This window comes from Anopheles funestus, chromosome 2RL, assembly GCF_943734845.2.
Source record: "Anopheles funestus chromosome 2RL, idAnoFuneDA-416_04, whole genome shotgun sequence".
In the NCBI taxonomy this organism is placed as follows: Eukaryota; Metazoa; Arthropoda; class Insecta; order Diptera; family Culicidae; genus Anopheles; species Anopheles funestus.
In genome coordinates this window covers 67,615,005-67,640,183 of record NC_064598.1, presented here as the reverse complement: position 1 = coordinate 67,640,183, position 25,179 = coordinate 67,615,005, and the positions used below count along the sequence as shown (strand labels likewise).

Genomic DNA, 25,179 nt, shown 5'->3' with positions numbered 1-25,179 from the left:
CGTTCGATTCAGTTTCTATTTTATTATAGAACAAATATATTTTGTTATAAAATGAAACATAAAACAAAAGAACTAAATATCCTCCTATCTGCAAACAGGAAATAGATATAAAAAATGAAGAGAAAAACACATATTAAACACTTCCCTCTATCTCGAATCTAGCATAACAAATGCATAAACAAATACCTGTGTACACGTTAAAACTGTTAAAAAGAAATAAAAGATCCTTCTATTAAACTTCCACCAGCTCATTACAACTGTTACGCGCTGTGGTCCACGCTTGCATTTGTCTTGCTAAAACCTGAACCTTAAAGCAAAACTTTTACATTGTAAACCTGTTGAAGAATGTAAGCTAAATAAAAACGAACACCCATCACCCTAACTAAACGCTTCCGTGTACTGACTTCAACGGTATGTTATCCACCAAAAAATAATTTTTCTTTTATTTAGAACTCAATTCTCAAATGAAAAACAACATTGCTTGATCCGAAATAACAATAAAAACAACGGACACACACTACAAAGAATCGATTTGCCGTGCCGGGAATTTTCTGGTACCAAAAGGTAGGTGGGCCATGAGTGATAGCGAAGGTGGTTCGCTGTGATGCTCAGTTCGATGCGACGGTCGAAACGGTTTCCTTCACCATTTCTCCTTCTGGTAGCTCGCGGACAAGCGATAGAAGCCGATCCAGCTTCTGGCTTTCGAGCAGCTGTGGATCAACGACGCCAGCCTTTTTGCCCATTTTGGTCTTGATGCGCAGGTTAGGCGAAAGCTTTAGCGTTATCGTCGTACCTCTGCAACGAGTCACAAACAAAGTGATTAGAAGAAACAGAAACCAGCTACAGTTGCTATCTGAAAAGTCACCGTGTAATAATAATAGATCCTTCGTTGGTCGGTTCTCTTAAACACTGCAACATAAATGTAGCACCCAAGGCATGGCGTAGTCAAACCGATTCCCTTGTAATTGAATAAAATTTCGCTTGAACTCCAAACAAAAACATAAACAGCACGACAACATTAATTTGTTGGAAAAGGAACCGTCCGACTGCGGGCAGACATGTTGCACCGACCGTATTTTGTTCGGGCACCATGATAAATGATGCCAATACATCGTCACGCCCCGGTGTTAGTGGGTGGTGCTGGGTGAACAAAATGGATGCTGCCCAAAGAGAAACACAACAACTTCACATCATAAACCATTCGGCCACCATCGGCTTCACTAAAGGATGGATGGATAAAAACATGGCCGGGAACGGAATTCGTATAAATTCATTTTTCCGTAACGAATTAAAATGCATGAGCTGGTATGGGTCAGGATGGTTAAATTAAATTTCGTGCCAAAGTTCGAACACGACCATAAGTTTTTTTGTTTGCCGAAAAAGGGTCTCTGCTAAGCAATCGTTCACGAGTTGAACGACACTTTTAACACATTAAAATTGTAAATTTCCTTTTCATCTTGCCCTTTCTTTTCAGAATAGCTTTAAAAAATGTGTTTCCTTTCAAACGTACCGGCAAAGTTAAGAAATCATCCGTTATGTTCCATAACTTTGTGTTTCACGAAATAACCTTCCAGATGTCCTTTCCTAACAAAGTTTCTCAGCAGCAACAACAGCCTCTCTAAAGCCTTACGGGGCAGCGTAAGTTACATCCAACTTAATTTTAAGCAACTGTAAGCCATAAAACAAACCAGTAAAGTGTAAAACAGCAAGAAACACAGGACTAATAATCCCACTGTTCAACGACAGCACACTTGTGCCGAGGAAATCGGCTGGAAAACAGTAAACATCAATCATCGTTAACCGTTTAATTAGAAGATTTGATAAATGGGGTTCCCTACTCGTGTAAAACAAAGCGACACACTTGATGACAGTCAGGGCCATAGTGTAGGTTCATTGCCGTTTCAACAGCAGCAGCCCGATAAGCGGATTATGTTTATCAATTATTCTCCAAGTAAGTTTGTCATTAACAAATTATTTATGCTTGGAGAGTATGGGAAGCATTTAGTCATAATTATTCAACGACCGAATGGGTTTTTTGGGGCACGATCGACATCAAAACTGCAAATCTTGTGGGTTTTGTAATGGTGCAAATGGATGTTTTTGGTGCGATTAATTAATTAGCTGCCAATGGAGTATGAACTTGCTCGGGGTTTCGAACAAAAGATGAAACTTCGAAGGAAAATCCTTTTTAATTTCAAGCACACTCAACCAGTACGGCACTTTTTGCAACTGATTTTCCTTGTATTCTTGTAAATTATTAATTAAATATTTCTTTCAATATTTAATATAAAAAAACAATCATAACTTCCATGACTACCAATACGACCATTGCGTTCTACAAACATAAAAAACGAACAACGAAAACCATGAAATATCTGGAGGTTGAATATTTTAAAATAATTTATCAAAAAATTGTATCAAGTCTTCAAGCCTTATCGTCATATTGACTGGATAAATAGGTCACCGTATTGAATCTTCCAGATCAAACCCCGTCTGGGACATTGTTTCCCGTAGGAAGCACTTCGACTATCTAATCAAATTCGGCTGACCTAATCAAGTACATGAAGCGACAAATACCCACAACATAAAAAAAAATCGAACAATGGTTTGCTGAAACATTTTTCAGCAATTTTACATTGTTTCAACATTGATTCACAAAATAGTCTTGTGGCAGAGAGTATCATTCATAAAATATACAACATGCAATAAAAAATCAGCATCACCCTACCAACACTTTCATTTCAAACACCTTCCATTTGCTGTCGACTTCTACCTTCGGGCAATTGCAAATCGACAACCTATCAGCAACATAGAACAGTAGTACCATCCATACCAGTACCGTGCAGACGCTATGCAATCAAATATTCAAACAATCTAATACCATGTTCCCTTGTTCATACTCACTTATCGTCCCCGACAATGATAAACGGCAGCTTCTGGTTGAACGCGAGCCGGGTAAGCTTGTTCTTACGCTTCGAAACGATCGCCTGGGTGCAGATGGCTTTGTACTTGTTCACGTTCAGATCAAACACAAACACCTTGCCCTCGGTTGTAACCGCGGCAAAGACGGTGCTCGAGTACGGTGCCCATTTGACGTCGCCCACCGACGAACCTAAATCGAATATGAACAGGGGTTCACTAGCGAAAAGGAGGAAAAAAACAAAGTAAGTTACTTTATGGTTTTTTTGTTTCTTTTCGTTATGTTTCGCTACAAAAAAAATCACAAGAAAATTTATGTGCTTACGGTCTCATGTCCTCCCAAATCTTCACACGCCAATCACCGCTACAGGAAGCGAAAATGTTCGAATTGAACTTGTTATAATCCATCCGGTGAACGGGCAGGTAATGCGCATGATACGTCATCAGATATCTGGTGCAAAGAAAACCGTTGCATTTATGAATAATGGAAAAGAACTCCTCCCTCGCTGGAAAACCTACTTCGAGCTGTATGCAGTGCTGCACTTAAAAACGTAACCCTCCTCCGTACCGACGAGGAAAATTTCCGGATTATGAGGATGGAATACCATGCAAGTACCGCTACCTTTCAACCGCAGCGCACTACCATCTGGTCCGCTGACTTGATCCAGCTCGAGAAATAGCGTGATAATCGTTGTAATTGCGAGCTTGTTTTGCATTAACACCCAGTTGAAAACTTTACCATCAGCCGAGACGGAGAAGAAATTTATCTCACCATCCTGCATGTCGGGTCCCCATTTGATCTCCCACACGCACTCCGCGTGCTTGCCGTTAACGCCGTGGGAGATATACACGGGACCTTCTTTCGTTCCAACCTGTAGGTTGTAAACGATCACATTACCATCGTACAGTCCAATGGCGATCAAGTACGGATACTTCGGGTGAATATCGCAGCACATTGCACCACTTTCGGTTGCAACTGTAAGAAAAATAGACAATCATTATAAGCGAAATTATATTATTAGTTACAATTATTTAAATTGTTTCGACTTACTTCTGTAGTCCGGAAAGGAAGGATTTTTTATTGTAAATAGGCAAACGGCTCCCTCAGCATTTTGTTTCATAAAATCCACTGCAATGAAAATGAATAACGAATCATTAACAGTACTGCATTATCTAGCGAAATAATGAAGTTATTTAGGTAAAAGTTCCCGGGTCGCCCCCGGTGGTGTATGTGATAAACTTCGACGGTTCCACCCGCAAGTATCAGGGATCTTATCCTTCTACACCGACCTCAGTAGCATGGACTAGCCATCTTGGTTACGTCTTAAAAAAATCTAGTAGGCTAAAAATGGTCGGTATGACCTTTAGTGGTCGTTAAGCCAGCCAAGAAGCGAGAGAAAAGAGAGACTTTCAGACCGCAAAGTTATCCCACTCTACCACACAGATCAGGCCCTCAGTATGAGGCATAGTATTAAATTGCAAGGTATAAAATTATTTAAAAAATCAAAGAAATAATACAATATGATAAATACGTATCACTCTTCTTAAGAAATCTCTTCTTAGATATTTATTTATCCAAACTCTTCGCACACACCCAATGGCGTGGCACTTAGAAACCAAACATTTAGAAATTGATGAATTTTGTTGTCTTTATGAGGTATGTTTACAATTTAGGAATTAATTTACACAAGTACACATACGCCTCAGAGACAAGAACTCTGTACTAAACTGACGAAACCCTTTTAGCCGCGTTCGTGAGGAAGATCCTCAAAAGGATTTTTGGTCCCATTTGTGTGGAAGGCCATTGGACAAGCCACTATACTGATGAACTCTATGAGTTGTACTCGAAACTCACTATCGTACAGTGCATTAGACTCTTCAGGTTCTATTGGGCTGGTCATGTAATACGAATGTCACCGTACGACCCAGCGCTTTTAGGACATTCACATAAACATAGGAGAGGTCTCTCGCTCTCTTTCTCTCTTTCTTTTTGGCTTAACGACTCTTAAGGTCATGCAGGCCATTTATGGTTTACGTCTCATTTTTACCATGCAACCGAATCCTTACACGGGGGACGGTCCGGATGGGATCCTATCGTGTGGATCCGGTGCCGTTTATCACATACACCGAACATAGGAGTGTTCGTAGGCTACAAACTGAAATCAAACGATGGCGTTAATGCGTCCTCCAGAAAGGTCAAGATAATGTATTGTCAGACGACGCCGCTCGACCGTGAGCAATTTAGAAGAAGTAGTAGTAGGCGAAATACGGGCACATTTAGGTTTTATAACTCCATTTTATGCATGTTCTTACAATACTTTCACAAATCATTGATTCACAGATTAATCTACAAGTGGACAATAATTCTTAAATAGTCAATACAAGTTAACTTATCTAAAATTGATTTAAAAAATGTCGTCTTACTATAAGCTGTAATTGGAGATTCATAGATGTGTTGGTACATTTTGACCACGTTTTTTACAAGTTATCCATTCAATGTTAATAAACACACCATGAAAGTCCAATTCTAAATCGCAAATATTGTTCATAAACACGAACAATCGTTCAATTGCTAGGTGTCCAGATAAGCATTTCATGCACTTTACGCTGTAGGTCATTAATTTCACCTTTCCAAAAAAGCAATATGCTTTCGTAAACTATTCACAAAACTCTTTACCTACTGTTAGCAGAGTTTTCTCATAAAACCATAAAACATACAGCGCAACACGTTCGGTCACTACAGGGACAAACGACCATTTTCCGACCAAAGGGTAAAACAATGAAGTATTTTCGTTTAATAATCCAATTTCCCAAGTTGGGCCGTGCAGTATGAAGTACTATAATTTTGCTGCCGTTCTTTTTTTACACTTCTTCCGCCTGGTTCCTCCTCGTCCGGAGTATGTACTCACAGAATCACACCTCTTAAAGTTTGAATAAACAGTATAACGGCAGAGGAACATGCAGTGAAAGCAAAATAAAGAGCGTGAAAAACAGAGAAAGTAGCCAAGGATGAAAGGTGTGCAAAGTGTCATAAAAAAGTGGAGTGGTATTAATTTTGATTTTACTGCCATTTTATTGCTCCACCAAAGCCCACGAGACTCAGTGGGGAAAACTCGCGAATTTCTACCGAAAAACAGGGAGCAGAAACATTCTTCCCCGGCAGGAAAGCACAAGGCCACCTCCCATAAGCTTCGGCTTTAAGCGACAACAACAAACTGGCCAGTGTAGAAAATGAAACTCACAACTCGTGGTGAGCCTTTTTTTACGACCAGGCAACTTAACGCAGTACAGGATAAAAACGCCGGCCCGGCGGTGAAGTTCTACACCATCACCACAGAAACCATGGACATGCAAGCATGATCGGTGGGCCGAGAGCCCAAATGACACTTTGAGTTCGCATCCTTTTACCATTTCCCACAGATCCACTTGAGAACATCGTCGCCACGGTCGACACAGTAAAGGTTTAATGGGTTGTAACGGTATCTTGATTTTATGGTTTACTGTTCAATGGATTGAAAAGATGAGAAATGCATGGTGGGGACGGGCGTGATAGAATTGGAATAAATGTTCCATTACATTCTTTCGCAAAATAGTCCCGCGAGGAATAGACGAGCGAGATTTCGAGGGACTACGTAGAATGAGCTTATGTAGGCATGAGAGAATATTTAAATCTTCATAACAGTTCAGATTTAATTTCTGTTAGACAGCAAGCGAGTAGGAAACGATTGCATGAAGCCGCTCAATGGAAATTAAAAATTCTTCAGTATCATGCTTTCTGCTGTTCCATTTCAATGCCTTAGCATGTTGGGGAAGCATTTCAATAACCGATTTACCATAACAAGTGATACTAATCAACCTTGTCACAAGGCCGAATTGGAGCTCGATTCGGAGCTGTCTAGCGTTTGGTTCATTATGTCCTTATTATGCTACACGTAATGTATTGTAGCAAGCAACTCATGTTTTCCGATCCATTCCATTCCATTATTGTCACGACGAAGGTAAATTCAACTGAATAAACCACGACCCGATAAACTGATTCATGTTCATCCAATCGGAAACGGACGCGCGACGCGCTTTCCACCCATTCTCGTGCGCAACAAAACACAAAAGCACGCAAGGTACTTGTGCGCCAATGAAGAAGGCCATATCTCTCAATTAATATCCGTCGCTAACATTTCTTCATTGATTACGACCGTCAGCATCGTCACCGTTACACCGTTGTGTGTGGTCGTAGTCATCGTCTTTTCACCTTTCGCGATCACCATCTGTCCGTGTCCGGTTTCCTGACCTATACCATTCTGTGGCATTATATCCTTCCTGCTTTCTTTTCCCATCCGCCGTTCGCTTTCCTATCCCACTAAGCAAAGTTCCATTTTACCCGGCCAGCTCCCTCCACAGCCTTCCCGACGGTTTTTTGGCGTTTACTGGCGGAACATCAAAACTTCCGCAGCACGTAATGAAGCCATAAATAACGGAACAAACCGAACCACGACGTGCATACCAATCGCACCAGATCCACTGCATTTGGGGTACGTTTTATGACTTGGGGAGAGGGGGGGGAGGAAGTGGGACGTCCCCACACCATTAGCACCGTAACTTTCTTCCCTCTGCGGCCTGCGGTACGACACGTTTGGCACGTTCCGTTCTACGGCGGTGTCGTTTGTTCACGTTTCCACCGCACACCACCAACTGACGAAGGTCGCAATGAAGCTTGACATCCCCGGGATGGACGGGACATTTCAATCAATTTCAATTTTATCGATTTCATGTCGTCAATTTGTGACAATCCCATCACTCGTCCTACCGAAACACAACTTTGCAGGAACCTCGGTACCCCGGAAGGAAAAGCCATTTTCACATTTTCCTCAAGAAATAAAAAACCGAATCACTATGGATACTCACGTGTACCGAAGCAGACGGCAAACAAGTCGTAGTACAGCGTATTGAAGCAAAGATCAGTAACGCACATTTTCTTCGTTCGCTCGTAGGAAAATTTCCACAGCGGTAGCAACGTGCCCTCCTCCTCACGGAACTCATCGGATGGATCCTCCCAGTAGCGATAGTCCTGGGCGATCTCGTCATATATGTTCTGGTTTACCATACGCTCAATAATCTGGCACGCCTGCAGATACCGCTTGTTGAACTCTTCCGCCTGTTTTGCCTTCTCGTCCTTGCGACTCTTCTCGTCACGCCTTTGCAGTCCTGGCTTTTTCTCCTTCTCGCGTTCCTTCTCCCGTTGCTGCTGTGCATAGTCCTCGATGTACGAATCGTAGATCACCCACTGGAGTACGCTTGCGCCATATGAAGATCTCGGCGGTGGAATCGTTTGCGTGTCCACTGACTGTGAAGTAAATGCGAGTTCAATGCGCAAGAGAGGTTTAAAGGTAATCAAATTACCTTCAGTGCATGATACGTGCACTTACCCTTGATGGATTTGCTATCGTCAAGGCGGCTCGTTCGCAAAAATTGAACTGATTCGTAAGCTTCTTCTTCGGTGCCTCCTCCTCTGGTGGTGGCTGTACTTCTTCCTCCTGCTCTTGACCTTCGCCTTCAGCTTCGGCTTCATCTGCGGAGTTGAGTGAAATACAGACACAAAACACACGGGCAAATTATGTTAAACTTTATGAAAACTATTTTAAGGAGTTTTTTGTTGTTGTCATTTTTATTACAGTAACTGTATCTTCTAATTTTAGATACTGCCACTTATCGGAAGGCACCCAAAACGCTTTGGGAACTATTTGTAGAGAGTAACCAAAAGCAATTTCAATGCGTCTACTGGCAGAAAACCTACAATACACTACATAAGTTGTTAGATAAGGATTGCTCTAAGACATGAAAAAGGGAAATATGGTTAAATATTGATAACATTATAAGCGATTTTAATGGAGTTCATTGTTTAAATTCTACATATTAAAGCTATTTTTCAAAGGATTTTTAATATAATTTGATCTTATATACAAGTATTAGCCATATTTACAGCCATTCGTTATTTATTGTACAAAAACTACTGCTAAATGCTTAATTAACTATCCTAAATAACTTTCTGTACTAAAAGAATATAAAAATAAACAATTAGTAATAGCATAAATACAAGTGTAAGTGTATTAAAATGCCAGCGAAACATTATTTTATATTAAACAAAAGGTAAAACTAAAATACTGCACCTAAAAAAACGACAATTAAAATGTGTACTTGTTTAACCACTTTAAAAACTAATCTAACTACTAAAAATTGTTATATAAAGTATATATCTAAAATATATATCCAAGCTAGGAAAGTAGTAAAAGAAACACGAACAGCGGTAGACAACGAAACAGGAACAGAGAGATGAAGAAAAAACAGCTGAGAAAACACAACAACACAACGTAGCGGACAAAACTTTCGCATAAAGATGCTGCGCGTGTTTGGTTTGATGGTTTTGCTTTACCTTCATCTCGTTCACCCTCTTCGCCGTCACCAGTTTCCGGTGTGTCGGGCTTTTTCGTGTCCTCCTGGTCTTCGGCGAGAGTTTCCTTCGGTTTGTCCAGGGTGACATTTAACTCTTCGCGGGGCAACGACAAAGCCACAATTTGCGTGATTGCGTTTTGGATTTGTATTGGTTTTTTTTCGGTATGTGGATTTAAATTTTCATCATGCATGTTTTGTTTTTTTTTAGGCAGTTTAGGTGAGTTTCGGTGTTCGGTGTGATAGATATGGAAAGAATTTGCCGACATAATGCCGGTATAAAGGGTGTGGAAGAAATGGAATTAATTCGAGTGAATAAAAAAAAGGTGACGAATCTAAACGTAAACGAATTGCAAGAGCTTTGCGCTAGATTTGTCGCGAACGACCGAAGAAAGTCTGCACGTGTCTTCAACATTGCTTTTTATTTTAAATTAATTAATCTGTACAAAAGTAATTCCTTAGAACACAAAAATTTAAAAAAACACGAAACTACAAATGTTTGATGGAGCATTACCAATTTGCTATAACATCGACTAGACTTTCTCTATCGTTCGTTAAATATTACTTACAAGAAATTAAAAGAAATGCCACCGGCACGGCTAGTTTCATTTCACTGTGATTAAACTATACGAGTAGTACCGTCTCGTTTTCATTTCTATATAAATTTACATGCTATATAAGGGGCGCAACGACAGAGACACGGAGCTTTTAAAAAAAGTTTAATGAAGAGAAACATACAAATGTATGGACAAAAAAACAGAAAAAGATTGAGACACTAAGAAAAAGTTGAGAAAGAAGTTTAAAAAAACAGACTAGCTTATCATGCCATTCGTAACAGAATAAAAAAAGAGACTGACCATGCACCAGTAATAAGAGTGACAATTATGAAAGAAGTGAACAAGAGCAGTAGTTTCACGGTGCCGTGCGCTTGCGGATAGATAAAGATCCACAGCTTTGAAACGAGAATGTTGGTTTAAATTGCTTCAATTTCTATCTTTAAGTTTTTATAAAACCAAAAAAAACACAAGAATAGTATCCACCCTTAGCACACGCACACACGGATGCAGAGACACGGAGATAGAGTTTTAAGAATGGGTTAAATGAAAACTCCGTACCACCTGGTAACGATGTACCGGAAACACACAAAATGAAACGAACTAAACGAAACAAGGTAACAGCTCGGATGTCTTTTTGTCGGTAGTGACATGTGTGTGGGTTGGTGTGTGTTGGGCTGGAAAAAAGAAGAAATAAGTATGTTCGCTTTACCGTCGGTGCCTTTGCGCGAGATCTGCTCCTTCGCCTCATCGGTGTCCTTGTGGATGGAGGTACCCTCGAACTCTAGCAGCGTTATCGTGTTCTCCGGCGGTGGTACGGGCAGGAACGCACCCTCCCGGAAGTCGTACACGACCAGATTGCGCGGCAGATGCCTGTTCTCCGTCGACAGCAGCTTGGGGATCTCTTCGCCCAGCTCTGCCTCGGTCAGGTCGAGCTGATCATCCGGCTTTAGCAGCTGCTTCGACTTCATCCACGTGTCGAACTCATCGTTGTCCACCGGTTCTCCTTTGCCGATTTTCTGCATCGAGGAGATCCGATTCTAGATTCCGAATCGAAAGGAACGGTACGGAAACACACATTATAATATGTTGGAAGAAGTAGGCGAACAAAAAAATGGAAACTCTTGGACAACAGTTACTTCACTGCCATCACTGTCGTAGCTGGCCAACGAGGCTGGTGAAGCCATTTTTATGGAAGTGTGTTTTCCCAACTCCCAACTCAATTCTCCTGCTCTATCCCACAAAACCTCTTTAAATCTCGAGATTCTTCACTAAGCAGTTAAGTACACACAGATTCCCGAACCGGGTGAGCTTGTCCCGACCATCCACCAGGGATATACGTTACAGGCGATGTCCTACGGAAGGACCAGATCTTTACACCATCAGACCAACCAGCTGGTTAACTATCCATCCCTAACGAAAGCCATGGCTAGACTAACTTCTATCCCACAACGGTACATTCAATTTACCACCTTTCGGGTCGCGTTTTTGGATCTCGAATGCGACAACTTTTTTCCACCCAACTATGCCTAACTTTTTGAACCATTCCCCCCTTAACGTTGCAGGATTTACTTCGGTCGGGCCTGTCGTCAAACTCTTTTTTGTGTTTGTGCAGTTGTTATTTCCCTAGTTCGGTAGCACCGGTCCACTTGTTCGTGTCATGTTTTTCTACACATCCGCTGAGCAGGCTAGCGTGCCAAGCTTCCATTGGCACTGCATATTAAAAATATATAATTCCTTTTCCTTTTCCTTAATTTTTTTGTCGTTGCGAGGTGCTGGTTGACGTGTTTACTTTGCCAGGTGGAAACTAGTGCTGCAGCAAACCTAAACAACTAAACAAAAGGGTGGCAGGGCATCGCGAAGATCTGCGACAAACGGACCTGAATGTGCGACACTGAAGCGAACGTTGGAACGTTGGTTAAGATTAAGGGAAAAACTTTGCCTAAACCTCGGTCGCTTTTAACGATCATTCGATAAAGAGAAAGCACACCGGCAATGGAAAAACATACCTCCCCCGTCCCGTACGAAACAGATTTCCCAAGCTTTGCCATCTTCTCAGCTGCATCCTAATCTGCTTGATCCAATCTTTTACGAACGAACAAACTTTACAGACAATGAACAACCACCGGCAAGTGGGTTCTTCGCTCCTTTTTCTTTCCATCGAATCGAAAGAAGCAGCGAAAAATGGAAAAGGCTTTGCGTAATGCGAAACATCGGAACTGCGCTTCACATTCCACCAGTGGTTGATGCTCCATCCTCAGCAGAGTCGATGCTTGCCTTTTGTTTATCCACGGCAAAGAAGGAGTTTGCAGTCTGATTTCCCTTTCCCCAAAACATCCCAATCCATCCTCGAAAACGAAAACAAAAGCCCACGGTACGGCCACATTCACTGATGACAACAGATAAATCATCACATAATGGATTTCATTTTATATTTGAAAAGTTTTCCAGAATATTCCCCCTTCCGACGGTACCACCGACGGCTTAGGGGGAGCCACCTACTTTCCCCACTCATGGCCAATCCAATCATCCGAATGGGAAGAAAAGGTACCAAATTATTGTTTTATTTATATTCTTCCGTTTTTCCTTTTTTTCTACTCAATTTTTTGCGCTCTTTTTTTCTATTTCCATTTATGTATTTTTGTTTTGCTTTATAATATACGCCATGAAAGCCGCTATAATCGGATTTCACCGTTGCTTTTACATAAACCGTTTGTCTGTTTCCATATTGTTTGGAGCATTAGTGTTTTTTACATTACTTTTTTCTTTCATTATACGCTTTACGTATACCACACCGTCGAAGCTAGAACCGTATCAGATCCAGACAAAACCATAAACTTATTGCTCGAGATGTTACGGTAAAACAGAAAATACGGCCATAAATTACATTAATCTTTCTTTACGACTGTAAGAGAACAAGAAAGAGTAATTAAGCGCAATATCGAAACATTAAGATCTGCTTCAAAATTGTAGTCGGTCATCACTAAGATGTTATAAAGCTTGATCTTAAGGAAAACTGAGTAGAAAATGCACATAAATTATTATATTTAAAAAGTGGCTAGGTATCTTCGGTAGACTGATTATAAGCTTTTTAAACAAAAAATACAACCAAAGAAATGAAAATTTCACATTATATACTCATTGTACAAAAACGAGCGTCAGTCTGGATTGTGTCCCCCTTTCGTGCCATCACATTCCTATAAGGCCCGCCTTGCGTGAGTTGCTCTAGATGTTGCAGGATGCTATCAAGTGGGGATTATTGGAGAAACATCTACAACCGACCAAATGTTTTCCCTGCGACAGATCCTTCAGAAAAGTTCTCCAACCTTTTCAACTACTACAAAACGGCCAATCCATACCATCGATCAGACTGAGCTACGGAAAATTATGCTGCAGTACGAATTTCTTAAGCCTCCGGGCAATGGTGGATGTCAAAATATGCAAATTGCATTATTTGTCGCTCTCTTCGGTGAATTTTCGAAAAAGTGAGCAGAAATTATGGAACGTGCAAATATTAAATGATAGCTGAAAGTTTATTGAAGTTCAACAAAAACGATTTAAATATCAGTAAAAGTTGAGCAACAATAATGCAGCATCAAAGGACTTCATATCCCAATGGCTTTAGAATATTATACATAATTTGCATCTTTGTGCTGTAGGTCTAGATTCTAATTGCAAGAACTAATGTGTACTTGTATAGACAAAAGAATAAATCTATATATATAAAATTCTCGTGTCGCGGTGTTAGTGTGCAAACTCCTCTTAAACGACTGAACCGATTTGTATGAAATTTTCGCTAAACGTTCGTTAGGTATGAGAATAGGTTTACCGCTATTTTTCGTTTCGCTAGGTGGCCTCTGCCCAATATTATGGGTTTTTTTTCTGTTTTTACTACGGGGGTTATCAAGTAGGCATAGCCATTTTTTCAACACGATTAATGTTGAACACTACTGAAACAAAAAAATTCTAACGAATAAATCAATCAAAGTAGTAGTGTCGTGTGTACGACTATTTATTTGTGCAACTTTTTCATTAAACCGTAAAGTGAGTGATAAATAAGTAAAAAGCAAGTGTGTTAATAATTAAAAAATGCTATTTAGTAATTTTCGGGTCGGTGGTACATGTGCAATCGGTGGCTTACACCGAAGGACCTGATATTAAATTTCAATCGTCAAGAGCCACAAAAAATAAGAAAAAATGCTTTGATTGAGAATATCATTTGGATTAAAAATGGCAATAATTTAAGAATTTTCAGTTAATCAACGATATTCTCCAATTGCCGCTCTAATAATACCTGACGAATCAAGATTGAACACTCAAAATGTTTGCATTAAATACAAAAGGCATGTTTAAGGGCAAAGCTAGGTTTGCCGGGTAAGCTAGTATATTATATGAATCGAAAAAAATATGACACTAAAAGGGGCAGCCCGGTGGTGTATGTGTTAAACGGAACAGGTTCCGCACGGCAGGACCGAGTATCAAATCCAATTCGGATCGTCATCCCGTAGCATGGACTGAGTATACGGCAAAGTGGGAAAACAAGTCTCGTAAGCCAGAAATGGCCATCGTGACCTCTCAGATCGTTAAGCCAAGAAAAGGAGCATGAATTTTTGAATTAGCTGAAGAGCACTAATATCATTTAACAACAACTAGTCTTAATCTGAGTTGCTATCTTTGTTGATTAATGTTTAATGTTAATGTTTCATCTTTTAGGACAGCACAGAAGCCGTAAAAGGGAAGTAGGTGTGACACGATGTGTTATTTATTTATTTATTTATTTATTTATTTTCCTTATTATCTAATTCGTTTTATCATTCAATTTATTGCAGTCCCTTGTAGACCCGATCAAATAGCGACAAGAACATATTCTTAAATAGTTTACCAACAACAACAAGCAATGATATATAAATATAAATATTCTTAATTTTTTAAGTTAATAGTTGTTTATATTTCTAGTACTTACATACGCTTCTAAGACATGAACTTTGTCTAAAACATGAAAACAAGCTCAGTCACATTCAATGTAAAAATACACAGAGGATTTTAGACCCCGTTTGTGAACCGTTTCAATGACGAGCTCTATGAACTCAACTCACAACAAATAAGATTCGTCAATCTGAATCTTTAGAATGATACCGGACGATCCAAGCTTATTAAGCCGTGCACATAGCAAATGTGTACAAAGCAGTAAATTAATTTGCGGATTTTTTTACAACTTTTAGCTTCCGTCAAATAAAAACCAACATGTAAACAAACAAATCATTAACAAATAACAAAAATAAGCCTGGTTTTCTTTGACTTTGTTTATTCGCAACAGGATTGTCAATCCTGCGTACGACGTAACGTTCGAATGAACTTTAAGTATGATTAAATAATACGATAATGAAGTGGTAATTGAAGTCAAAATGTAAAAAATTGGTTAATATCACAACGTTTCAAATCAGTCCAAATCAGTTTATAACTATAATAAACTCAAATACAATTTTAGTCTTGCGATAGTCTTTTTGATTTAAATATTACAAATGTTATTAGTAAATAAATAATAAATGAATAAAATAAGTATACAATTCCACATTAAACTCCTTTTCATGCGAGTACGTTACTAAAAATTATATTTACAAAATTATTCAAATTATTTCAATTTTTAAAAATGAATAGAAAAAAATGTTTTAAATATTATTACCTAGTTATGGAGGTATATTTGCTCCATGTGTTTTAAAACAATTTTATTCAATCTAAAAAAAAGCTAAAATTTTTATAAAATATTGCAAGGTTCAATAATATTGCATATTTTGTATAGAAATATATTTCCATAAACAAACTTAACAGTGAGTGACGAAAGATAATAACATTAAAATACAGTCTTTAGATGGCATATTGTCGATTAAAGAGAAACATAAGAGAACTAACACTGCCACAAACTTCGGAGTAAAATTTGCAACATTTTCCAGAACATAACTATGGTACGTATGAACGAGAGTTAAGCGACGCAATAAAGTACAGCATCGTGGCTTAATAAAGAGCTTCGAAGTTTAATCGACCACGTCAGCATCAGAAGCTTAGTAAGTACAAGCATTTCCCTAGTATTACTTTACAGACCCAGGCAGGCCTATCTGCACAAGTTTTTCCTACCTTCAAACCCCATTTCCCTCTAAACGCACCATTGCATACATGTGAACTTCGTAACCAATGAGCCTCGTCACACATACACTCCCGAGCTCATGTTCGTTACTTACGCAGCTTTACTTTTACTGTTTCCATGTATCCTCCCGTAACATGCCACGCCACATTACCCCACTATTAGAAGCTGGCAAAATGACACCCAAAACTGCCACCATGAGCGCTGGCCACACTAGCTTTGAAGTAGAAAAAATATTGAAAACGAAAAAAAATGTAGTAGAAAAAGTTTTCCCATCTCGGCCCCGTTGCAGTCGTTTCGCAGCATTCCCTCGAAAGGAAGGTATACAGCCCGCGTGGCCGAACGGAGTGCCGTTCGAAACGGAAGAACTAAAGCCTCATAAAACCAACCAATGATGTCATTACTAACCATAACTTCATTTGCTGCCGACATTTCCGTGCGCATAAAACTAAGCACAATAAACGATGCTCAGGTTCCAGTACCTCGGTTCGGTCAGGATGCTATTTTTCGTACGGACGCACTTCCATGGGATGACCATCAAGAGCAAAAAGGACATGGAGGAAGTAGTTCCAAAGTAACTACACACACACACACACCAACCATCAACGTCAAATGCCCACAACGGTTTGGGGTGGCTAAATATATATTGTTTCTGCGTGCCACAAATTCCCAACACGCCTCTCTGTAGTACCGATGAAAGTTTAAGGCAAAAAAGGAAGTTGTTTTTTTTTGTTTCGTTATAACTTCGTGTTATAGAGTGCTAAAACAACGTCGAGCAATCTACATTGAACAACCAGCCATTCATCGCTACAACAAGCGTTCGATCAATCGTCACAAATTTGCTTCGGTACAGGAACTCCGGAACAAAATTTCAAAAGCAACCCCGTTCCGTTTTCATGCCTTTTTAATGCCGATGCAATGCGGTTCGAGCACGAGTCGCAACAATAAATTCTGCAACAAGTGTGCTTTTTCCTTTTACCGAGTGGAAAATGAAGGAGAAAGAAAAAAAACCCCAACATCAAGGTACAAGCCCCCCACTCATGGAAAGCTTTTATTTGAGCTTTCCTGCAGAAGAAATCGGTTATGACAAAAGGGAAAAAAAGTTGAAAGACAAATAAAACAACCTCAATTTAAGGGATCGGGAATAGGACAGGGAAAAGCGTTCTGATATCATTCTTACCAACACACACACGTTTTACTTCCCTTCGTGAAGTGAGAAAAGAAATGTAAAAACAAAAGAATGTAATCATAATTAACCTTCCCGCTGGAAACCGTCCCCACTGTGTCTCTGTGATTGTTTTCCATCGCATACAAACAAACGGCCCTTAAAGGTTGTTCCGACGATTATAATTTATCACCGCCACTACGACACCGGAAGGTTGAAACGAAAAAATCAATGTTCGTCTTACCCACACCGTTCCGCTTCCTTACTCTGCCTTTATCCGTCCCACTTAACGACATTAAATTTACGATTTGAAGAGTGCTAACGACGATGAGTGCGGAAGAAATTTGCTCCTCTATTTAACATTGGAAAATATTTGTGCTAACTTCTTTACGACACAAGCGGAAGACAGGTTGGGTGGAAGAAAGGAAAGAATGGTTCCGTCCATGGTTTTTGGGACGGTAAATAAAAAAGTGCAAACACACTAAGCTTCTTGCCCGTTTCGACCTCGTTGATCCTTACACCCTATAAACTTCATCGTTGGCATTCTTTCACTATTTCTGGGCAGGATAACAATTTTGCGCAAATTTCTCTTCTTAGAGCGAAAGCGAATAAATTGTGCAAGGAATGTGGCATCAGGCGGGAAGAAAACAATAAAGTTTTTAAATTAAAAGTGACATGCATGCTTCAGGGGGGGAATGAATGATGGAAATGCGCGCGACCCAGATGCACACCTGGCATTCATCTTGCACGAATAGTGAACTTTTTAAATTGAATCATATTCAAGTCTAGATACAGCTCCAGAAAATAGAATGAGAAATGAATCATTCAATGGAAAGTGAACGATTTTTTATCGTTTGATCAAATCATATTACAATTTGTCAGTAAAAGAAAACAGTTTTCTTGAACAGTTTGCAATAAAATTGTTTACCTTTACTCAAGTAGAATGACAATTTGTTAGACGCTTTGTTTTAGAAACGGAAATCTCTTAAAGATAAACATTGGAAATTGATATAACATTCAGGACAGTACTGACAGGACAGGCAGGGATGATTCACAAGGGACACTTTTCACTTTGAAGTACGTAAACGTGCTGGACAACAGAAAAAGTTTGAAGACGCATTAATGGAGGTAAACACTACAAGTTACTAAGACTCTGCTACAATTTCCCACTGCAATAATGTCAAAAAGAAGGAATCTCAGGTATGTTGACCAACGAGAGGCGAAGATTGGAACTTTACACTGCAATTTTTCAGGTGAAAATACATGAATCATGTTTGATAGTACCAACACGACAGAACCGAGTACGAAAGTTCCCATACCCAAGACTGCCTATTAAGCCACAGGTGTATACTGGAAAAAGAAGCCAGAAAAAAGCCAGACCAAGACCTCCGATGATTGTACTAAAATATCTAAGTAAAACGATTTTTTATTACGGTATTGTTGCCGTATGAAAAAGATATTTATTATTAACTGAAATGCAATTTTCATTTCAAAGTTGATGCTTTCTATTTATTGCGAACTACTAGGAATTATTTAAAATACCAACTGCTAAAACCCAATTATTTAATATAGTTGAAGGGGATATAACAACCGAAATAGGTGACAAAATTGTGATCTTTTTTGCACTTAAATACAATTAAATCGAAGTTGATGTGTTTTCATAAGTGTTTAGAATATCAAAATTGTTATGCAATATCGATTTTTATCTATTAATTGTCTCCATCGCTCTACGATGTCATTTGTTGTGCTAATTTCTTGAAAACTCAATAGTAACCTCGGATTCTGAGTCTGATTATTACGATGTTAATGATAATGATTGTGACCAATTTGTTCTCCAGATATTTATAGAGAATTGCAGTTAAGAGAGAAACCCCGAGCGGTTACCTCAACAATAAAGCACACTGCAATGCAAGCAGAACTGCATGAAGTGAATTTACCGTTCGACAAAAATCTTTTACTTGATTGCTGACCGTGGGATTGAAGGTCAACCACATGAATCGGAGCCCGATCGAAAAAAAATCCGTCAGCCACATCAGTGACTGCCATGGCAGTCAACGTGTTAATGATAGTTATTATCGATAGACTTTCACTAGCTTTGTTCGTAATACCAATAATCTTAAAAAATACGACGATACAAATACATGTTTTTACTTTTGTCAGTTTGTTTTTTTTCCCATTGAAAATTTATATAAAGTTTCAATGTATTTTCAATGTATTCAAGGTATTTTGGGGAGCTAAACTAGTCCTTTATCCTGAAATCAACAAATGTTATTGTATTAACACTTGCTATATAGAGTAGAAACGATTTCACTCCTACACAAATGCACAAAACATTATTTAGTGCAAAAACAATCTTACGAAGGGAACATCATGCTATAATTCGTTATTACTTTTAAAACGATATAAGTTAAACACTCAGGCAGTTAAACACACTGGACTGAAAGCTGTCCGTAACGCTTGCTGTCAATAGAAATTCTTAAAGGATAAATTTACTAACTCACGACCTTATAGTTTTTTAAAGAAGTGTACAGCACGACACGTATTTGTGATCTTGTTAAACTGACAAAGATTTCTTCACCGTACAAAAGAATTTAGTCTGGAGAACATAAGGATTCACACATTTGTCCAAATGGTTCTACTAAGGGGAGATATACACTTAGAATCTCCACAAACTTAACAACATAATATCCACTTGAAAGTAAAAACATTCTAGAATATATTTATAACCTTCATTTAACTCAATGCTTAGCGTTTGGTAAGCCTTCCTTTGGAACTTCCACGTAAAAAAAAAAAAAAAAAACAACGAGTTTGAAATATTCATTGGCTCTTCGTTAAAAAAAAACATTGAAATTCAACATTTTTAAAATACTTGATGAACTCGGAGAGAAATCAACTTACAAACCAGTCAATCGTGCAATGGCCTATACAAATATTTGGGGCCTACAAAAAATCCAGAGAAAAGTGAGACATAGCATTTCCATGATATTCAATATTAATAGCTTCCCGTTGTTTGCCACACCCATTGATCACATTGTTTAATCCAGTATTATCAAACTGTTGAATTGATATCACAAAATCAACAACTCATGCCGATTCAGAAAATATTTTAATGAAAATACCAACAGAATAATTCAATAAGGGTTGAAAATGGCACGATGTCTGTGGATAAATAATTTTTCATTGAACAAACATTTCCATTCAATGCATTCCATGTCACATCAAACACCCATTTTCCATTTCCCCCACTTCAACAGGAAATCGAAATGTCCACAAAAGTTAAACTTCTGTTTGGTCATTATACCTCACTGAAGGCCATACCAAAAGGGGATGAAAGTTAATGGCGAAATTATGTTAATTAATCAACATGGAAAATAATAATCAGCATAGAAAAAGGATTGGATTCACAATCGGTAAACTTTTTGTTATAACCACTGCTTCTGAGTTTTAGTCTGTTTTTTTTCGCCCTATAACAAACATATATGTATAAGAGTACAGAGTATGATAAACTAACACAACTACCTTCACACTTCCTACACACTAAATCGTAGCTTATAACATTATGTTAAATATGGTTTTCCACACACAAACCCACTTACACACTTCAACGGATTTACCTTTTCGATTCCTTTGAACTGAAACCAAGCCTCCTAAAGTATCCAAAACCACAGCAAATAGCTTTTTTACACCTTTTTTTTGTTGATGGACGGAGGGGAGATAAATATACTTCTGCAATATCTGATACAAGAAAGCAAAAGTAACCACACGACGAACAGGTTCCAAACGACGAGTTTCCAACAATCAAGAAAGTTAATGTTTAATGTTCATACAAACTATCCACACCGTACGAATGGGCCTACACTACCACGGTAGCAGCGGAAACACCGGGACCGAAACGGGAAAACTTTTAAAAGCCCGATCGTTTCACCGCAGATAGCAGAACTGGACTGGAAAAATATGAAAACTAATCTACGATCATGTCGTCGTCTCTCGGTCTTTGCGCCAATGCCCCTCCGCGTGCTGCCCTTCGTTGCCTTACACGGTGACTCCGAACACTAAAATCGGGTGTACCTTGTTGCACAGCACCGAGCGAAACGCGTGAGGTTTTGTTTTTTTTTCTTCCTCGATGCACGGCTTAGAAGGCCAGCATTTGTGGGTGGGCTATCGTTTCTTCTCGCTCACCCCCAAAAACGGACGCACAAGGCTCAAAGAAAAACCAAAAAAAAAGAAAAACGAATGATTTTTCCCCCTTTTTCCTTTTTTTGTTGGAAAAAAAACTTTTGTTTACAATTTGCCAAACAACCGACTGAAATGGGACAGGATCATCCCTGCTTCGTTCGAACGAGGTAAGGGCAGACACCAGCAAATGGTGGAAAAGCTTTCATTTTCCGTGAACCTTGACGATTCTGGAGGCAACCACGATGGCCCACGATGGAGCCCCAAAGCACTATGTTCGTTCGCTAGAAAGGGAAACGGCTGTTGGGGAGCGTTTTGATATCGAGTTGGCAGTATTATCATGTCCTGTGTTTTCATAGGACCGTGTGTATTTGTGTTAGTGTGCAGGATTAGGTTTTTTTATTCTATGCTCAAAAATAGTTCATCATGCAGTGATTTATAAATCCAAACAGGAAAGCGAACTTCGTGATTGGCTTTTCGTGCCCGTTTTTGCTAAGCTTCATTCAAAATTTGCCAGTGGAATAAAAAGGCTAAATTGATTATCGTGAGCCAAAGGGCTGGCGTTCAAATCAAAACTTGCTTCAAGAAGACAGACATGGCATTTAGAAGCATGCAAGCACGGCGTGACTGAATCGTGGAGAGGAAGAAAAAACTGTAGAATGCAGTTTTAATTAAATAGATGTATTATACCATATTGCATGTGTTTGAACATGTTACCAACAAAAACCAAACCAATAGGTTAAGTTACTTTAATTCTAAACTGCATTTAACCGTAACTCTTAATTGAATTAGCAATTGACACCAAAGGGCAAATGAAATATAAATTATGTAGAAATAAAGTAGTGATAAAGTAATTAAAAATAGAAATAAATACAAAAATGAAAAAATGTTTAGCCCTATCGTTATTCGAATAGCTGAAGCCAAATTAATGTGGTAATGGATTGGTTGAAATTTTAGGACAAAATCTTAAAAAATAAATCGTTAAATGCTTCCAATGAAGCACTAACAAAGAGTTAAAACTGAAGTTTAAAAATACAAGCGCAATAATATTTTTTTTTATAAACATTACTTTAACATAAATTTCAAACATGCCACCAAGAGAAATTTTTAATTACCCCCATTTTACCAATTAAATAAGAAATTCTTTAGTAAAATAAAGGCAAAAAAAATTAAAATTATTACATTTTCTAGATGAAAATATATCCTTAAACTAGACTATATAATCACAGTCATATGTTGTTTTAGTGATAAGGATTGGTTTTTGGTGAGGGATAATAAAAAGTGGAAGACAATTAATCAATAAAACTTTCTCAAAAACAATGAAAGTTTCCAACAAAACTTTGTTGGTATTTGTAACTATTTTAATGTGAAACTTACACATTAAAACAATATTAAAGTATTTATCCAATGAAACAATGAAAACCGAAAAATAAACATACGTCGTTAGAATGCACCATTTAGATGTGAATATTTCGTTCGGAAATGAGAAAAGAGAACGGTATTAAAACTTATTAGCTCCGGCTTGATGTGAATTTATGAATAAATTAATTAATAAATCCATTACCTTTAAACCCATTACCGAAATAGATTTTTTAACGCAATTTTACAATAGGTTAAGTACAAATTAATTTTAAACTTTCTATCTCAGACGAACACCGTCCTTAAATTGCAATAATTCTCTATTACATTTCCATTTTACATGTCCGTATACCTAATTAAAAATATATCATTACGTTAATTGCTGCATGATTGTGTACCATAGTTGTTACCACGTGTTATAACTACAATTCCCAAACTCTCGCTTCATTTCAAGCGACAACAGTGTGTCGGTAAAAACTTTTCCCTGTGCCTTATAGAATCAGCAATATATCAACAGTCTTCTCCTGTTTCTGGAGCACACGTTGTGTTCCGCGCGCTTATCATTATTGCACCAGACTCTAAACAGCCGGCAGGGAGAATAAAGTTCCAACCGACATCCCGAGTAAAACATACAGTGCGCCTTTGTGCCAGCTGGCAAACTGCTTCCAACTCTACCAAATCAACCGGAGACCAAAAACTTGCAGACAGATAACAAACAAAACAAAAATCCATTCTAGCCGTCACGCTCCATTACGTAAGGGCTTACAGGAAGAAAAAAACTGGAACACAGTTTATGAAGTGGCATCGCGAAATGTCGCTAACGGGAAGAAAAGTTCAACGACGTCATTAGGCCGGAAAATGGTGGAAATTGAAAAGGAAATCACCGAAGGAAAGGAAACCCATCTATCTCCTCTGTCAAAATGCTGAGCAGCAGACTAATCAATACGGTAATGTCCTGGAATCATGCAATACCAGGATGCTTGCTTCAACGGATTATTATTCAACTTTAAAAAAAAACTCCCATAAATCAACCCTTTCCTGGATCTGGTGAGCAGGTTTTGTCCATCATATGTCTGCATGGTGACTGCAGTACTACACAACATCACCCCTTTGCTTACTCTACCCGGGTCGCTAAAAATATGCAAAGGACACTTTAGAGAAAATAACCAAAAATGTTCTACCACAAAACTACTGTACATGACAAATTTACAACGACTACCCATACCGTGTTACGTCTCTTGAGCGGCATCCTTGTGGTGTGTTGTTGGTGTCGCTTCCTTTCGTACGATTCCTTCCGTCCTGCGGGTTTCTTGTTAATAATCCGAGCAGCGGATTGAAGAGACGGAGCTCAGTTTTGTTTTCACGTTGGCGGGCTTGTAGCGGTTGGCTAATTAATCAACCCGTCAACCGGACCTCCACCGTTCGTCTGGAAGTTCTCGTGATGCCGTCAGTGCAGGCCAAATTCGCACAAGGCTTCTACCGTAATCCTATCCGAGACAGCTAAAATGCTAACACGCTCGCCTACTAGGTTACACAATCGATTCGCGACGGAGCGCGAAAAATGGGCTATCGAAATAAATGAATTTTATATAGCACACTCTCTGAATGGCACGGGACACGATTAGCGTTTTCGAAAAATGTTTTTCTTTTTTCTTTAGCAAATTAACGATAAACTTCCGCGCTGAATGGCCGGAGGAGACGAACAACGAAACGGTGGGAAATTTCCCCGCAAACGCCTACAGGCACGCTCGATGATGTTTCGTATTGATGCACACACACACACAATTGCCTATCTGCCAGGCGCTTAAAAATAGGATCAACAACACTAATCAGATCACAGCAACCTTTTCCTTTTTTTCAACCCCTCGCTTTCCCGGGGCGCACAATGATAACAATCGATTCGATGATTTTTTGCCCCAAAGGATAAATTTAGATAACTGGTTTCCGATCGATTTCTTCCACTGCCTCGTACAAAACCGTCGTTTTGCTGCTTCCGCTTGTCTTTAATTATTTTACGCTTTATTTTTACAGACCCAAAAAACTTTCAAGTGCTCCAAGCGGGACCAACAACTTCTCGGTACGGGTAGTTTAAGAAACTTCTCCTACTTTAATCAGCCCCTGTGTATAGTGCTCTCTCATTCTACAGCAATACACAAACACGCACACACACACCCGATTGAACGGTATCTCGATTGCTGTTTATTGGAGGTAAATAGCGACCGGCAGTTCGTAGGGTTACTGGTGCAAAATTTACCTTCAATGGGTAACCATGGCTTCGATTACAATCGATGGCTACTTCGCTGTTTTGCTTGCTGCAGAAAGAGGCCATCACCCAGTCAAGGTGAAACGGGTTTCGTTGAGTGTGGTTCTTTTTTCAATATAACTAGACATATAACTACGGTGTGATAAATCAATATCGAAACTAA

The 25,179-nt window shown here is 38.9% G+C and overlaps 1 protein-coding gene across 3 annotated transcripts; it reads right to left on the bottom strand.

Annotated features, from left to right (window-relative positions):
- Positions 1–2: 2 nt before the first annotated feature.
- Positions 3–20,915, bottom strand: LOC125761987 (dynein intermediate chain 2, ciliary). 3 transcript variants are annotated; one of them, XM_049423629.1, is made up of 10 exons: positions 20,836–20,915; positions 10,630–10,957; positions 9,347–9,460; positions 8,343–8,485; positions 7,822–8,260; positions 3,971–4,048; positions 3,439–3,895; positions 3,245–3,370; positions 2,905–3,138; positions 3–795 (listed from the first exon to the last, which is right to left on the bottom strand). In XM_049423629.1, exons 2-10 carry the CDS (start codon positions 10,940–10,942, stop codon positions 609–611), a joined length of 2,091 nt encoding a protein of 696 aa, XP_049279586.1. In that variant the 5' UTR covers positions 10,943–10,957; positions 20,836–20,915; the 3' UTR covers positions 3–608. The 3 variants fall into 3 exon arrangements, with proteins under 3 accessions (XP_049279586.1, XP_049279585.1, XP_049279587.1); XM_049423628.1 differs by lacking the exon at positions 20,836–20,915 and adding an exon at positions 11,057–13,492; XM_049423630.1 differs by lacking the exons at positions 9,347–9,460; positions 20,836–20,915 and adding an exon at positions 11,057–13,491.
- Between the last annotated feature and the right edge of the window lie 4,264 nt (positions 20,916–25,179).

Coding starts and splice junctions, on each gene's coding strand:
- LOC125761987 (XM_049423628.1), bottom strand. CDS start 11,104: ATGGCTTCACCAGCCTCGTTGGCCAGCTACGACAGTGATGGCAGTGAA. Junction 3,371..3,438: donor AGCACTGCATACAGCTCGAA/GTAGGTTTTCCA, acceptor TCTTTGCACCAG/ATATCTGATGACGTATCATG. Junction 796..2,904: donor ATCATTGTCGGGGACGATAA/GTGAGTATGAAC, acceptor GACTCGTTGCAG/AGGTACGACGATAACGCTAA.